Here is a 17,773-nt window from a genome sequence, read left to right on the forward strand (position 1 = left end):
ATAGGAAGGGCTAAGTTCTCATGTTTTGCAGCACAGAAGGGCAACTGTAGTTCATAACCCACTGACTACACATTTCAAAAGTGGTAGAGAAATGGATTTCAACAGTCTCCAACATCAGGAAATAAGTTTGTGAGGTGATGAGTGTGCCAATTGCTCCCTCTGATCATTAGGATTGCATGTGTGCATCAACATGCCATATTGTACACCTCACAGACATGCCAAGTGTCAGCGGTAATGAAGTGATAATAACAAAAGAGATATGGCTTGTGTGACAGGAGACGGTTTTCTCTGCTACCTACCCTATGTGATTCTGGGTCTTAGAGTTGTTCCGTCAAAGGACTTCTAGAAATATGGCCTAACTATTTAAGAGGCGAGGCTCCCCCTGGCTCTCATCGGGTCTCATATTGAATAGTTTCAATCCTGGAGACCAAAGCGGGGAGTATGAGAAGAAAGGGAAGAGGTCAAAGGTGGAAAAGGATCTGGACATGAAGAGGTAGGAGGCTGCCTCCAGTCTCCTTTGTGCAGTGTGGGATGAGGGGGATAGAGGGCAGGAGGAGGCTGTCCCGCCTACGCAAGGAAGGCTTCTGCCTTTTGATTCGAGGCACCACGGCATCTTTGTATGTTTCCGGTGAGACACTTAAGAGGTCCAGAGTGAAGGCCTCCTTAGAAGTTCTCATGGCCAGGGTGGAGAGATGACTCTTTCAAAGGTCCTGAGTTCAATTCCCAGCAAACACATGGTGCCTCACAACCATCTGTAATGAGAACTCATGCCCTCTTCTGGCCTGCAGGCATACATGCAGGCAGAACATTGTATACATAATAAATAAATCTTATATATATAAAAAGAAGTTCTCATGACCTACTTACCTGAATACCGAATCTTAAAACCCTTCCGATTATAGGCGTGGTCAGATGACCAGCGCAGGTACACAGAGTTGCTTGAGCTGGTGACAATCAGGGGAGCCGAGTAATTCCCGCTGAGAGCTTTCAGCAGAGGACTTTGTCCTGAGGGACCTTGGGTGAGAAAGACACCGGGTTATAGGCCATTCGAAGACTAGAGAGGGGTGTAAGCATAGATTCAGCTGGGATGGCTGGATGGCTTTGCATCTGGCGGCCTTGCTGAAGGATTCTTCTTTTATCCTCCCTTATCCGGAGCAGTGCTCTGGAGGTAGCAAGTGAGAAGAAATCTATTTGCTGTTTGCCAGGGTCAAGTACTTCGTTGATGAAGTGTTGGTTTTCAAGCTGGGGACCCTCTTCTGATTTCTCTTGTGCGTGCTCAAAGTAGCATGGTGCCCACCATACAGAAATTTAGTTTATTGAACAGGTATATGGAGAGAGCCATGGAGCCTGAGGAAAGTGATAGTTCCCAGGTCGTAAGTAATAAAGCTTCCCAACATGCCTTCCCAAGGCTCCCCAGGAAAGTGCCTTCTTCTGTGCCCTACCTTAAATGTCTGGATTGTGTCTTGGGGCTCTGGTTCAAAGAGCATAATAGAAACCTGGGAAACTCGTAACCCAGGATTAATCGTCCTGGAGAAGACTGTGAGTGAAGGCTCCCATACACCGTCCAGACAGCTCTTGGAAGAGCTTAGAAGGGCTACAGTGAACAAGGTAGGGGTGTTTGAGCTGCTGTGGAAAACCAGGAAGGTAAGGGTCCAGACGTGGAGGAGACCAGCATACTCGAACATTCCTGTCTTGAGAAAGGAACTCCTGCCTGAGAACTGTGTTCCTTAGGAGGGTCTGGGGTGGGGGTGACTCCACATACTAAAGCAATCAAGGACGCTCTGGTGAGGACTTGCTGTCCTCAGGAGGCGGGGATGTGGAAACCAGGTTCTTTAAGAGTAGCAGGGATGAGGAAACTCCAGAACACAGAGGTCAGGGGGAAACACGTCACAGCCATAATTGGAAATGGGAAACAAGGCTGGGGCGGTAGTTGGAAGGACCTCGCCTACAGAATCCATGGGGATCATCCACTTGTGGTTACTGTGGTTACTCCTAAGGGCAAGCTAGCTGGGTGACCAAAGAGCGGAACTAAAATAGTATGGAATTATGAGCACAGCAGGCACCAGTAGGGAGGAGAGCACCTCCATCCTGCCGGTGGAAAGATTCGACTGTATAGACCGAAGCCAGGCTTCCCTTCCCCATCATTCCAGAATAGTCTGGCCAAAGGAGATGTGGGGTCCCTACAAAAAAGAACCCTAGAAAGTGACACCAACTGTATACATCAGACATCCCTCTGTTTTTTTCCCTTTATAGGCCCAATACTGTTTAGCTGTATGCTGAACGCTGTAGACATGAGAACAGCTGGAGTTATTAAAGACTTTAGATACAGAATCTGGAGTGATGCTGACTCCTGGGGATCCCAACCCTACCATGGCTACTCTGTCAGGCAGAAGCTCATGAGGAGAAAAGCCGTTTCTATCCCATCGTGCAGACTTAATCAACTATCTGCAGGTAGCTGAGGGCCCCGTAGCATCTTTACCCGAGCAGACAGGCACAGTCCTGGTTACACAGAAAGCAGCTGTGGATCTGCAATGTGTTCTTCTCTAGACTGTGAGGAAGGAGGAGCAGAAGCAGCCTGCACTAGCATGGGGTAGGCTACAGTATAACTCACAGTGATGGCCCAGAGCTTTGTTGTTAAGCCTGATTTTTATGATACAGAGAGAGGGGATGTGGATTTGGTCATCCTGCAGAATGCCGCTGTCTGGTTCTCTACATAGGATTTTCGGAGCCACCAGGGACAATTAGTACAGCTATCTTAGCTAGTCCCATGCTCCAGAGGGTGGGAGATAAATCCTACCAAGTTTGAGATGGTAATTTGATGGTATTTTGGTTTGAGACATACTAAGACTCCTTCTCTAGACACAACAGCAAACGACAGTGCCTCTTGTTCTACTTCTAAAGTATGGAGTTTGGTAGACAGAGCTGGGGTTTCAGAGGGAGCCTACTCCTCACAAAGGACCACTGATTGGCTGATATTCAGGGGTTCTAGCATTGAGAAAGAAACGGTTTGTAACAGATCTAGACTACCGTGGAAGCAACATCCATACAGCTCATCAAGTTCCTGGTCTCGGGTTTCTCTGGTACAGGCAGACGGCATGTGGTGTCTCTAGCAAGTTCTGATAGGAAAAATGCAGCTCTGATGCCCCCAGGGGCTGGGAGCAAGTTGGTGCCATCCGTAGCAGAGAATGGCACGGTCTTTGAGGAACTCACCGTCAAAGATCTCAAACTCATCATACTGCTTCTCGCTGAGGAAGTATTCCACCGTGACAGAGATGTTGTACTCCCGCTCCACCCTCACCAGCCAGGAGCAGGTCTGGAACTGTGGGTAGCTTCCAGGGTAGCTCTGGCTGAGGATCACGCCCGTGGAGTCTGTTAGAAGCTCATTGGTTGGGCAGTGTACTGGGAGAAAGAAAGAGCTGCTATGTACATGACACGGAGACAGAATAGGACGGGAAGGTCAGCTTGTCTATGGAGTAGGTCTATCACCGCAAACCTAGTATTGGGGCATTTAAACAAGTCCTCACATCCTCTGTCAGAGTGCCCCATGTAAGGAAATAACTTTGGAGCCCATGTCAACATAACAGTATTATTTGGAATTCACAGCAGGCCAGTTGGTTGAAATAATTTTCTGGTTTGGGTATGGGTGCTGCTATCTGGATTTGAGGTAGATGAGAGTGGTACATCATATATCCCAGGTAAGGCATCCCACTCTCAAAGAGCTACTCTGCAAAATAGGCTTAATTTGTACAAAGATAGAAGAGGGCAGAAGTAAACAACAGATGATGGGTCAAACACACCTGGATTTTAGAGCCTACTCTACCACTTATGACCTGTATGGCCTTCAATAAATTATTCCCTAATGTGGGATTCCCCTCTGTATGCTATGAATATGTTTTATTGCTATTGGTTAATAAAGAAGCTGCTTTCAGCCAATGGCTTAACAGAGTAAAGCCAGGAGGAAAATCTAAACAGAGATGTAGACAGAGTAGGCGGAGTCAAAGAGATGCCATGTAGTTGCTGAAGGAGACAGATGCTGGACAGAACCTTATGGGTAGGCCACAACCACATGGCGATACATAGATGAATAGAAATGGGTTAACTTAAGATGTAAGAGTTAGTTAATAAGAAGCCTGAGCTAATAGGCCAAGAAGTGTTGTAATTAATATAACTTATATGTAATTATTTAAGGTCTGGGCAGCCGGGAAACAAATGAGCAGTCTTTGTCTACAATTCCCTTTCAGTGTGATGACTTTTCCAATACAAACAAGAAATCCCTACCTTACAGGATGGCTGTATCATAGAACACATGCTACATTATATCAAATCACATTTGCAGCATGGAGTCTCAACACACCATAGAGATGGCATTGGAAACAATGGCAGGTAGATCTGCAGGGTTTGGTGCAGCCCTGTGCATAGCATTAAGGGATCCAAAGAAAACAATGCTGCCCTAAGGAAGACAGTGTGGACCTCCAGAGAGAGGAAGCAGGAGGAGAAGGAGGAAGGGGAGGAGCAAAAGGAGGGCAGAGAGGAGAAGGAGGAGCAGGAGGGGGAGGAGCAGGAGGGGGAGGAGCAGGAGAGGAGGAGTAGGAGGAGGAAAAGGAAAAGGTAGAGGAGGAGGGATAGGAGGAGGAGCAGCAGTAGCAGGAGAAACTGGAAGAAGAGCAGGATCAGGAGGAGCAGGAGGACCCACAACTCACCACAAAGGGGAGGGAAGAGGCTGGGGCAGAGGAGCCCTGCACACACCAGGCCCTGGGGAAGTGCTCTGTCCTGGAACACTGGGAAGTGTCCTAACATTTTGAGTGAAACAAATTTCTGGATAATTTACTTCCATTTACTTGGGCCAGGGACCCCAAGACAAGGCTGAAAGGACTGAATCAGTTTCCTTGGGGTCCTCGGTAGCTGTGCAAGTTTTGCAAGCCCACAGCAGCCAGCATGGGTCTGATGCCATCTTTACATGCTTCAAGCCATCGGCCACCCCACACCTCATAACAGCCTGCAGCCTAAGTTCAACCCCTGTCCTCAGTTTACAGGGCAGTCAAGAGCTCTGAAATGCCCTGGGTGCTTCAGGAGTGGGGAAGGGTTGGATTTGATTTGGGCTAGGCATAACTTCAAGGCACTGTCTTGGGATGCAGGAGGTTGAGGTCTGGGGTTACAGGGCTGCACATACAGGTCACACACACACACACACACACACACACACACACACACACACTTGCACCCCAGCACATTTCAAGACTCAGTACACAACTCCAGAGAATGCTCAGGTAAGGAAGAGCGGGTGAACTGGCTCTTTCACAGCCCCCACGTCAGAACTGGTGGAGACCTTGCAAAGGGCTCTCACTCGGCTTCCTTCACTCATTCATCAGACACCATCGACCTGGTGACCTCTTTTCAGCGGGCAGGGACTGAGCTGAGAGCTGGAGACAGGAAGAGTAGCAGAGCCAGGGTTCTACCGGGGAGGAAGGTGCTGTTCAGTGCAATTACCTTCACATATTGGGGGTGGACCTTCAAACTGCAGGTAGGTTCCTAGCTTGCAGGTCAGAATTTCACTTCCCACCAAGGTAAAGCCTGGAAGGCACCTGTAGCGGACGATGTCACCTGTCAAGAGAAGAGCATGGGCATCCCCTGGAGTAGACTCGTTTAGAACAGTTGACACTTTAATACCTCAAACCCACTTCTGCTGAAGGTAACCAGCACTGTTACAGCCATGGTTCAGTAACCAGCTCCACACTGACCTGGTGACCCAGGCAACTGCTTCCCTCCTCCAGCTCAGCCTTCTGGAGAGACCCATATTTTAGGAAATCCTAGAATTTACCCTAAAGCTTTTGAATAGCAGAGGGAAGCCATGTCCCCAGCTCCCCCTCATGGGACTGGGTGAAATAAGACAGTTTACACTTTCAAACTGGGCTAAACTGCCACCACCATGGGCCAGGCCTCTGTTTTCTTCTACATAGATGGAGCCACCACCCAGTCCCTACCACTTCCTGTCCCCTCTCTGCCACCCTGGTTTGGGATCCCCGCCATGTGGCAGTGGTACCTATGTTGAATTCTTCATTCTCTGTGACCACTTCAGCATTGGGAAGGATGGTTGGGGGAGGACACTTGGTGAGTGGATAAGCTAGGAAAACAGAAAGATACAAGTCAGGGGCAAAGCGTTACTCGTGGGTCTTAGACCAGTTCTCCACAGTCTCTGACTTCATTCATTCACACAGCAGACAGGCCTTTATTTGTGTCGCGTTGACACAAGGTGTTAGGATGTATCCCAGGCTTCCCCGAGCTTACTGCGTAGCTAAGGATAATCTTGAACACCTGATCCTCCTGCCTCGGCCAATCAAATGCCAAGATTACAGGTGCTCGCCAGCACCACGTCTGGTTTAAGTGGTGCTCGTGACCGATCTAGGGGTCTGAATGTATTATGTGAGCATTCTGCCAACCGAGCTGCCTCCCCTGCCATTCACACAACAGATATGTATTCATGAGCATCCCTCTCTTCTCAGGGCTGGTTCAGCCACACACTCTGGGGCTTATCTTCAGTTGTCAGATGTTGGTGCAAAACCCAGTAAGAACACTTCCCCAGCAGTAGTAAAGGAGGGAAGGGTTACGTTGCAGAGCTGCTACTTGAACATGCAGCAGCTAGAGAGGAACCTGACCACTGCACGCTGGGTACTCAGTCTTCAACGATGTGCTAACGAGGGTACCTTCGTGCACCCCGCCTACTCAGCTGCCCAGCTCGAACTGGCTACAGCTTCGAGTTGTGTCCTTGCTTCTTATCTAGTGCCTCCAACTCACGGACACCTCATAGCAAAGCCTTATATTATTTTAGAATAGCCATTCCCTCGGACTGGTGTTCTTAAAGGATTTGTCTACCTGAAATATATCTCAGCACATGCTATATCAAACCAGCAGTATTTGCATCTAATAGAATCTAAGAAGCGTTCAGTGATGTCACTGGCCTGGGGGTAGGGTGGGGAGGAGCGTGGCTGAGGACTCCTTCCACAGACTAGCCCTCTAAATCTCCCAGCAGCTGACCCTGCAGTGTGACTCCTGAGAGGTTGCTAGATAATAAAGTTACTTCCCCAAGATCCTGCAGGAAATAAATGGCACAGGCAGGATTTAAATCCAGGTCTGGCTGCTCCCAAGCCCAAGACTTCCCACTGGCCTCAGCCCAGCCTCCCCACCCTGTGTGCGTCTTCTCAGCTGACCTCAGTGGATTCTCCAAACTTTGTCTAGCCCTTGGGGTGGAGACTGGATGGTGCCTGGGTGCAGAACGGTCTGTGAGGGACTCTAACGGTTTCTATTACCTATATGGCTGAGTGCTATTGATCGCTCTTAGTGTTGCTGTGGCAGCCGCAGCAACGTCTGTTTCTGAAACCTCTACATTCCCAGCTATGACTTTTTTTTTTAAAAAAAAATGTATAATGTCATTAAAAACCCAGGGGTTTTCTATGAAAACAGTAGGAAGAAAATGAAATGTATCCATTGTCTTCTTAGATGTAGCTCTGTTAACCGTGTGCCACGGCTTCTTTGGGCATTTGTTCCCGGCATAGCTCAGGGGTTTTCTGTTAGTAGCGCCGCATCATCCGGTATGCACCCAGCGCTGTGCCTTGCCAGTTGCTATTATATCAGAAGAGATTTCCCATACAATAAAATTTCTTCAAGAGTCAGATGAAATGACTTCGTGAAATCTAATCATATAGATTTACTGAATGTATTTCAGATGCGCTCGTGGTGATAATTGAGTTTCTTAAGTTTTTCTGTTGAAAACTGTGACAAAATTATGTATCTCTCTGTCTACATCACATGTGTCTAGGTTTTTTTTTAAAATTTTTATTTTTAAGACAAGGTTTCTCTGTAGCTTTGGAGCCTGTCCTGGAACTCGCTCTGCAGACCAGGCTGGCCTTGAGCTCACAGAGATCCGCCTGCCTCTGCCTCCTGAGGGCTGGGATTAAAAGGCGTGCGCCACCACCTGGCTCTGGATTTTTTTTAATCCAGTCCTGATCTCAGACTCACTGTCCAGCCAAGGATGAGCCTGAGTTCTTGATCCTCTGCCTCCACCTCTCTAGTGCTGGGATTTCAGGTGTGCATCAGCATACCTGGGTTCACAGTATCTTTTGTATTTTTTTTTAAATTCTTCTTTCTTTTCTTTCTGCTGATTCTTTTAAATTAGAAATGATTAGAGTGCACATCCTTTATAAAGCATGCAGACAATCCTTGTCAGATGTCAGTAACCTTTTCCTGGACATTTATGCTGACGCAGACCTCTTTATCAATACTTTAAAAAAGGAAAAGATTGTACTGAGTTGGGCATTGAAGTCCGAAAGGAAATTAAAACAATAAAAAACTATGTGTGTATATTCATCAAGCTACTACAATAGAAGCTGGGGACTTTAAAACATCAGTTCAGGATTACCTACAATTAACATGGCTATAAGGATGGCGTAGGACGTTGATAGGGAAGCTGCATCCTGGGCATCACAGCCACAGTGTGTTGTGGATGATTTTCCAGCATGGGGGGGGGGGTTCTGTATGGCAGTCACAGTGGGGAACGTGTTCAGGACAGGTGTGCAGTGTGACACCTTCCTGAGACCGCAGCATCCCAGACACCAACTGAGGAAGGACGGCAACTGGGGACTTCGCCTGTGCCTGGTTTTATGTGAAATGTTGTATTGCATTGGGGAGTCTAACTTTAAATGTTTATACAAATGTGTTGGCTCACAAGTGCCATATTGAAAGAGATACAAGCTTTAGCAGTGAGTGTGTCAACACTTGAGGGGCCCTCTTGAGGTACCCAAGTGGCTTTCAGCTTGGTTTAACAACAGAACAATGTCTGCCCTTGTGGATTTGCACTGTCAGCAGACCATAGCTGCTGTGGCACAGGGCACCATCTTCCTCCGTTCAGGGCAGTTCACTGAGATTACCTGTGGGGTTCATCTTGCTCAGAACTGTGAGGAGGCTGGAGATGCCAGAGCCCACGAAGTTCTTGCTCATTTAGAATATCAACCCACTGCGGGCAGATCATCCACTGACTTGATGAACAAACACCCAGTACTTCATTTCCTTTTGTCTGTGGCAGCGTGTGTGTGCACACAAACAGTTGTGTGCATGCGTGTGCATGCAGAGGTCAGAGTTCAGTGTTGGGTGTCTTCCTCAGTTGATGCTCTCCACTTTATTTATTTATTTATTTATTTATTTATTTTGAGACAGCATCTTGCTGTGGGGCAATGCTCTTGTACCCTGTAAAGATTTGTCACTTGTATTGGTTTAATAAAACACTGATTGGCCAGTAGCCAGGCAGGAAGTATAGGTAGGGCGACCAGAATAGGAGAATTCTGAGCAGAGGAAAAGCTCAGTCTGCTGTCCTCACTCAGATGCAGAGGAAGCAAGATGAGAATGCCTCGCTGATAAAAAGTATCAAGTCACGTGGCTAACACAGACAAGAATTATGGGCTAATTTAAGATGCAAGAATTAGTTAACAAGGGGGCTGGAGAGATGGCTCAGTGGTTAAGAGCAGTGTCTGCTCTTCCAGAGGTCCTGAGTTCAATTACCGGCAACCACATGGTGGCTCACAACCATCTGTAATGAGGTCTGGTGCCCTCTTCTGGCCTGCAGACGTACACACAGACAGAATATTGTATGCATAATAAATAAATATAAAAAAAAAGAATTAGTTAACAAGAAGCCTGAGCTAATAGGCCAACCAGTTTATAATTAATGTAGGCCTCTGTGTGTTTCTTTGGGACTGCATGGCTGTAGGACTGGACGAGACAGAAACCACTGTCATCAGTGCCTCTTTCTTAACCTGGAGCTCACTGACAGGTACCTCTGAGAATTTGCCTGTCTCTATGTCCCCATCCACCAGCATGGGGTTACAGCAAATGTCACCCCCCTCAGCTGTCACATGGGTGCAGGGGTCTGAAGTCAGATCCTTAAGCTTGTGCAGAAAGCATTTTACTCACGGAACTATCTCCTCAACGACCCTCGATTATTTTTAGTTTTTCATATGCTAATAAGTTTTATATGCTATTAATTTGCTTTTCTCTTTTTAATTGTTCATTCACATCCTTTGTCCCTGCTTTTCTTATGGAACTGAAGGACTCTCTGAATGCTGGAGCTTGACCTTGGCTTGTCAATTCTATGCACATAGTTTATTATTTGTTTCATTTTAATCGTGTCATTTTTCAATTTCTAGAGATATGAAAATCTTATTTAGTCAGCTGTCATTTTCTTTAACAGGTTAAAAAAATTGATCTCTTCTGAGCCTCATCCCTGCTTCTAAGGCATGACCAAATTTTCTAGAAAAAACAAAATCAATACACGGAATTATACCCTAAGTACAGCTTTCAGAGCTTGCATTCTGTGGTTGTCAGGGGATTTCTCATTGAGTTGCATTTTTAAATATTATAAAGTTTTTGTGCCACATAGTAAGCTTGTGGAATGCCGACAAGAAGCAAACAAAAGTTCCTGAAATAAAAACAAACAAGCAAATCACTAACCAAAACTAACAGCCAACAAACAAACAAACAAAAAAAAAACCTGTCACACATGGTGGCACACACCTTTAATCCCAGCACTTCAGAGGCAGAGGTGGCCGGATCACTGTGAGATCAGGACCAGACTATACATAGGGAGCTACAGGCCAAGGCTACTAAATGTCTTTTTTTTTTTTAAAAAAAAAAAAATTTATTTATTTATTGTGTATACAATGGTCTGTCTGTGTGTATGTCTGCAGGCCAGAAGAGGGCACCAGATCTCATTACAGATGGTTGTGAGCCACCATGTGGTTGCCAGGAATTGAACTTAGGACCGTTGGAAGAGCAGGCAATGCTCTTAACCACTGAGCCATCTCTCCAGCCCTGAATGTCTTCTTTTTTCTTACTTAGAATTCTGTTTTTGTATTGCTATTGTTGTCCTCATGTTTGCCAAACATGTCACTGATCACTTGTCTATTTTTGTCCTAAGGTCACACTATGTAGCCCCGGCTGGTCTTGAGTTTGCAGTCTTTCTGCTTTAGCCTACCATGTATGAAAACCCTTTATTTTTAAATGGTTAAGAAGCTGCCATAGAAAATCAGAGTTGGAGCCTGGTCTACAGAGTGAGTTCCAGGGCTGCTTCTAGAGATACTGAGAAACACTCTCTCTCAAAAAAAAAAAAAAAAAAAAAAGAACAAGAAGAGTTGGGCATTATTTAGTCAAATATAAGAATATTTTATAGTCAGAGAACTATACTTCAATAGATTTATACACTGAAGAATAACAGATTTTTTTTTTAATCTACTGCTTCATCTTATTCTGTGTTTTCTCTGTTTGCTCCTAAATGGTCTCCTTTGCAGTCGACTTTTTACTTGGGATTATGCTGCAGTTGCCTCTTTGCTTGTGGTGATCTGGAAGTGCTGTGCTGGCTGCAGTTAATACCCGAAGCCCGTATTTCTCTAACCATCCAAGTCAACAGTTGAATGATTCCTACTGATTCTGTCATCCCCAAGATAAGGGCATCCTCCTGTCTCTATCTCCGTCTATGGGCATGTTCACTGACAGAGAGACCACTGGTATCCTTTTGCCAGCACTGGCATTTCTGTATTGTGCTTTGCAGAAAACTTCCCCGTCATTTCTTAGGCAAAACCCTTGCTTAGCTGGGATCAGTGCATTCCACTTGCTCTTTTACATATGGTTGGATTCTTGGCTCATGTCTCCTTGGGTGACCTTGGAGTGATGATTTAAGCTGAGATAATAGCAGTATTGTCTTTAAATCTCTGAGTCCCTGCAAAGAACAGCCGCATCCCTTGGCGTATGAGGGAAGCTGGCGTATGAGGAAGCTTTCTCCCTTCTCATCATCTACAGCAGGGGTTTCTCAACCTTCAACCCTGCAACCCTTCAAAACGGTTCCTCATGTGGTGACCCCCAACCCCAAAATGATTCTGCTGCTACTTCATAACTGTAATTTTGTTACTATTATGAATTATAATGTAAATATCTGATATGCAGGACATCAGACATGTGACCCCAAACAGGTTGAGATCTACGATATGTAATCTTTGGGGTGGAGAGATGGTTCAGTCGGTGAGGAGAGCTTGATGTGCAGGCATGAGGACCAGAGCTTGGATCTTGGCACTGACCTAACAACTGGTATTGTTGTTAGGCCTGATATTGTGCATGCCTGCAACCCCGGCACAGAATGGGGCAGACAGAAACATTGCTGGGGCCTGATCTTATACATTTCTGTAACCCCGGCACAGAATGGGCAGACAGGAAGAGCGCTGAGGCTTATGGGCTATTAGCCTAGCCACAAACATGAACTCCAGGTTCAAGGAGAGTTCCTACCTTGAATGAATATATGGGAACTGATAGAGGAGGCTACCCATTACCTCCCTCTGACCTGTGCACACGCCTGCATGAAGACATGGGTTATGCGCTCTCTCTCTCTCTCTCTCTCTCTCTCTCTCTGTCTCCTTTTATTTTCTTCCATATAATGCTAAAAATTAGTCTGAGAACTGCCTGGTTTGGGTTCCTTTGAAGCTACTTTTCTCACCCTGGATTCGAGGTCTTATCACTTGAAAACACCGCCGGGCTATTCCCCCTCCAGATATGCGGTCGGTCCTTTGATTCTCCGCGTCGGGCTTTGCTTCATCTCAGAGGTCATTTATTTCTGTTCCGCCCACTTCTCTTCCTGCATGCTGGCTCTCTGTCCACTGTGTGCCCTGCTGCCCGTTCTCATCATAGCCAAGCCCTTACCCTCTTTGTCCTGCAGCCATTTTCAGCTCTGTTTGCCTTCCCCTCAATCACTCACTCCTCTACAGAGCAATTCTGCCCTGTTCTGATTCTCCTGCCGACTTAAATCGTGCCATTGCGTTCTTCAGTCTTCATTCTTATGATTTAGCTCCCCGTGAAAATAAAAGTTTTAATTTGAAGTAGTCATAGATGTATGAGAGGGCTGGGGACATAAGCTTGGTTGGAAGAATGCTCACCTACCATGCCCGAAGGCCTGAGTCCTCCCATTCCTCTGCCTCCCGGCATGGAGCAAAACTGTGTGGTGGCACAGGCCTGTAATTCTACCACTTGGGAATTGGAGGCAGGAGGATTGATTACAGGTTCACGTAGGTAGAGTGCCATCCTTGGCTACAGAGTGAGTGCAAAACCAAACTAAACCAAAACCAAGGCTATGATTAAAATTATGAATATTCAAAACAGCAGGCCCGAACCAGAATGCTTCGGTATCTACTTCCTGAACAAGCAGAGGCTCCTGTGTAACCACAACAGCTGTGAGCATCTGGAAACGCACACAAATCTACAACTGCCTTCCAGTCGTCACATCACGTACAAGTTCTCCGAGCTGGGGCTGAGGTGAGGGCCGGTGATCTCTCTCAGCACACACAGCAGGCAGGTGCCATACCACAGCCACAGAGGGAGCAAACTTTCCTGCTTGTGTTAGTTATCTGTCTTGAAAAAATGCTTGACAAACGCAACTCGAGGAAGGAGGGTTTAGTTTAGGATCACGATTTGAAGGTGCAGTCCATCTGGCGGAGGAGACATGGCGGCAAGGGATTGAGGTGACTGGTCACATTGCGTCCTCAGTCACAATGCAGAGAGAGATAAATGCCCGTGGCTCCTCCATTTTTGTACAGTTCAGGCTCCCAGCCTACAGGATGGTACCACTCACATTTTAGAGTGTATTTTCCCACCGCAATCAACCTTCTCTTAGAAACTCCTTCCTAGGCTGATAGTCTCCAGGTGGCAGTCATTACTGTGAGTACCAGCAGAAACCTGAGCAGAGGGCTGTGGCTCAGAATGGCCACTACAAGAGACCTGGTGTCTCCTTTAACGTGGAACAGTCCAAAGCCTTTCCCTGACCTTCATGGCTTTTTGGCACTTTGGATGGTCACGTGTGGTGAACTGAGGCCTGACAAAGCTCCTGCTGAAGTATATCCGGTCAAGCTTCTTTGGCCCATCATTGAAGCGAGGCTCTTTTGATTGAAGCAGTATCGCCTTGCTGCTCCATCGCTGCCAATGCCTCCTGCAGTCCCTTGGTTAAGGTGGCACGCTCCAGCTTTTCCGTTCCCCTTTGTAATTACCAGCCCAGGGGATGACTTGCAACTATGTAAGCATCTCGTCCTTAAAGAACTTTCAATTTGCTTCTGTCTGTTTTGTTTGACAGATTACTTACTATTTGCTGCTATTATTAATGACTCTGCTTTTCAAGTTATCTCCAACATGGCCAGCAGGTGTCCCTTCAAGCCAGTTTCTATGTCTTTCTGACTCATCCCCGTCATTCCCTGGCCATTTCCTTATTTCAGGTCTAAGATGCTATCGGCTTGGCTTGGGTCCTCTCTGCCCCAGCCCTGGGATTGACTGTTTCTTCATGGACCCTGGTCCTTTTAGTAGAAAATGCTATTTAGAAACTAAGACCAGGTCCTAGATGCTCTCACTGCTCCCAGAAATGCCGCTCACAACCTCTAGGTGGTAGAGCTGAAGAAGCATGCATGTACACACACGTCTCCAGATGGACACACACACACACTCACACAGCAAGGGATGGTCTCAGAGTGATGGTGCCATTTTGGATCCAACAGCGACAGCTGCATTCTGACCTTTGCTCTCCCTTCCTGTGTTATTGTGGCAGGCGTCCTCTAGTGTGAGAAGCCAGCCTTCTAGTGTCCTTCCCTCAGCTGACGAGCCACTGTGTGGAAATGAGTTCCCATATTATTGTCACCTTTCCTCCACGCCATCTAGACTTATCTTCTGTATGGATGTGTTCGCGCTCTGTCTCCTCATCTGTCCCCAAGTCTGACACCATGTGCCTATTCCCTCCCCTTCAGATACCACTCATCCATCACCAAGGGTGTCAACTGCCTCTGTCTCCGTCTGCCCCCTACCCCTGTCACCCTGGCTGAAGGCACAGTAGTTCTCATTCCCTCTCCTCCCTGGCAGGTGTAGACGCCATTGTCCCATTTACTGTTTCAGCATCTCGCCTTTTATTTGAAGTCCATGCTATCTATATACTTCATGCTTGAGGGAGATGCTTCCCCCAGCTCTGCTTATTCCTACACTGCTTCAAGGACATTTTCTCTGCTACTCAAATCCATTTTCTCCTTTTGAAAATATGTCACAGAGCCATTTCATAAGTCTCCCCGAGGTATCTTTCCTTCCTGCTTATTGATGCTTACATGAAAACAAAGCTAGCGGGGTGCTGCTTAGCTATGGGAAGGTGAGCGCTGTCTCTGCCCCGCCACACACACACACACACACACACACACGCACACGCACACGCACACGCACACGCACACGCACATGCACACGCACACACGCCCCTTCCCTCCTCACTCTTCAGTTGCTGTCCCAAAGCACCAGCTCGCCACAGTGACTCCAGAGGAAGTAGGGCTCCCCTCCATCCCACCTACCATTTAGTCACTCACTTGCCTCTTTTCCAGCCTGTGCTAGCGACCACAAAGGATTTGCTGCTGCTATCTTCTCTCCCTGGAGGGAGCAAGGTCCCTGGGGAGTTGGCATTTTATAGGGCAGGAGCATGCGTAGTCAATGGGAATGCCAAAGGAGACTCATCAACCGTAAAAAAGTGGGATGGCATTTGATGAGTCCACCAGATTGGTCAAAATGGTAAGAGCTTAGTTGATGTGGGATGTCCTTCTGTATATGTGTTGCTTTTATTGTTAATTTTATTTAATGAATAAAGCTGTTTTGGCTATTGGCTTAGAAGCGTAAAGCCAGGTGAGATATCCAAGTAGAGACAGAGGAGGAAAGAAGGCGGAATCAGACAGAAACCAAGTAGCTGCCAAAGGAGAGAGATGCCATAACCTTACTGGTAAGCCACAGCCTCGTGGATATGACAGATTAATAGAAATGGGTTAAGATGCAAGAGCTAGCTAGGAATATGCCTAAGTCATTGGCCAGTGTTGTAATTAATGTAGTTTCTGTGTGATTATTCAGGTCTGGGCAGCTGGTAAACGAAAGAGCAGCCTCCATTTACGCTTAGTGTTTGTGAGGGTGCTGGACATGAAGAGTGCACCCTCTGCTTTTGATTATAACTTTGTTATAATCACTTTGTAAGACACATTTTTACAGCCAGGCAGTGGTGGCTCACGCCTTTGATCACAGCATTTGGGAGGCAGAAATGGATGTATTTCTGTGAGTTCAAAGCCAGCCTGGTCTACAGAGCCAGTTCCAGGACAGCCAGAGCTACACGGAGAAACACTGTCTCAAAAAAAAAAAAAATCAAAGGTACATTTTACATTCCCTAAAAACCTTGGATATGTGAATGTTTGTAACCTTACAATGCTGGGGGGCTTGAGAAACTCTCGTACATGCCTGTAATGAGGGATAGATAATAATGTTTATATTAAGTAGATAAAGTCAGTGCTCATTAACAAAAGACTAGGTAAACTACTCTATTTTTATGCTATTGAATATTATACCTCATGAATAAATGAGCCAGACATAGTCATATGTATCAATGTGAACTTTACAAATCAAACAGGCACCACAGAGTTGTCCCAGCCCCTGGTGATGTCACACAGGGCTGTCAATATCTAGAATGATAATGGTGATGGTAAAGCTACCATTTATTGGTTCACTGTCCTCAGCCGGGCCAGGCATTTCCACACACAGTTGTAGGCAGCCCTGTGTGGTCAGGCACCACTTCTACCCTACTTTGTAGATACTGAAAGGAGACATCATGAAATCCCAGAAAGAAGAAAAGTGCCCAAGGTCCCATGGCTCTTGACCTCAGAGCCAAGACATGAAACCCAAGCTGCATTTCTGGAGTCCATGCTTTATTGATCCAGGGAATGGTCACACACAGAGTTGAAAAGAAACTCAAAGCCTGGGTCCCCCTGCTTGGGGAAGAGGCATCAATAGGAGGGACATGGATGCTGAGGTCAATGGAGAGGGTAGAGTCTTGCATCTGGGTCCCAATCACCCTAGCAGTTAGGAGTGACAGAGCGCTTTCTCTCTCTCTCTCTCTCTCTCTCTCTCTCTCTCTCTCTCCTCTGTCCCCTCTCTTTCCCTCTTTCCCTCCCTCCCTCCCTCCTCTCTCATGTCTGTCTGTGTGTATGCACACACAAAGGCACATGGTCATGTCATGGTGCACATGTGGAGGTATGAGGACAACTTCCAGGAATTGGTCCTCTCCTTTCCACCTTTTGTTTGAGGCAGGTCCCTCCTGTTCACCACTGTATAGAACAGACTGGCTCTTTGTGAGCTTCTGGGTAATTCTCCCACCTCTGCCTCCCATTTAACCTAGGAGTGCTGGGATTACAGATGTGCCCCATCACATCTGGCCTTTTACTTGGGTCTGGGGACGCAGACTCAGGTGACCAGGCTTGTGGGCGAGCACTGTCACTTTGGCGCCACCTCCTTGCCACTTCCCTGTGTTTGTGATGTAGAGATCAAACACAGGGCCTTGTCCGTGGAAGCCTCCCCCACTCCCGCGCGTGTGTGTGATGTGGGAGTTCAGACACAGGGTCTTGTGTGTGGAAGTCTGCACGGAACTAACCCACGTCTTTTGTGTATCGTTTACTTTGACACCTGGTCTCATTCTATGGAGTCACCAAAGCTGGCCTTGACCTCCCTCTGGCCTATGCCGGCCTTGCACTTGACCCCTTGCTTCAGTCTCCTGAGAAACTGGGACAGGCTGACACCAGACCCAGACCTGTGGTCTGACAGGATCCCTTTCTCTGTCTCCAGGCTCAGGGCTGAGTACACCAAAGTTTCTGTCAATGTACACATGCCACATCACACTGTAAAGTCACACTAGATCCCACTG

At 46.9% G+C, this 17,773-nt stretch overlaps 1 protein-coding gene across 4 annotated transcripts in view; it reads right to left on the minus strand.

The window, feature by feature from the left end:
* The window catches only part of Csmd2 (CUB and Sushi multiple domains 2), a 560,352-nt gene that overhangs the window by 52,428 nt on the left and 490,151 nt on the right, over positions 1-17,773 (minus strand). For all 4 annotated transcript variants that reach the window (XM_041651748.1, XM_041651747.1, XM_041651746.1 and 1 more), the window contains 4 exons: positions 6,041-6,121; positions 5,488-5,601; positions 3,211-3,399; positions 868-1,014 (listed from right to left, as the gene is read on the minus strand). In XM_041651748.1, the coding sequence (XP_041507682.1) occupies positions 868-1,014; positions 3,211-3,399; positions 5,488-5,601; positions 6,041-6,121 (531 nt within the window). The remainder of the gene's footprint in view (positions 1-867; positions 1,015-3,210; positions 3,400-5,487; positions 5,602-6,040; positions 6,122-17,773) is intronic.

This window comes from Microtus oregoni, unplaced genomic scaffold (assembly GCF_018167655.1).
Source record: "Microtus oregoni isolate MIOR12 unplaced genomic scaffold, Mior012 000005F_ref0000423, whole genome shotgun sequence".
Classification (NCBI taxonomy): domain Eukaryota; kingdom Metazoa; phylum Chordata; class Mammalia; order Rodentia; family Cricetidae; genus Microtus; species Microtus oregoni.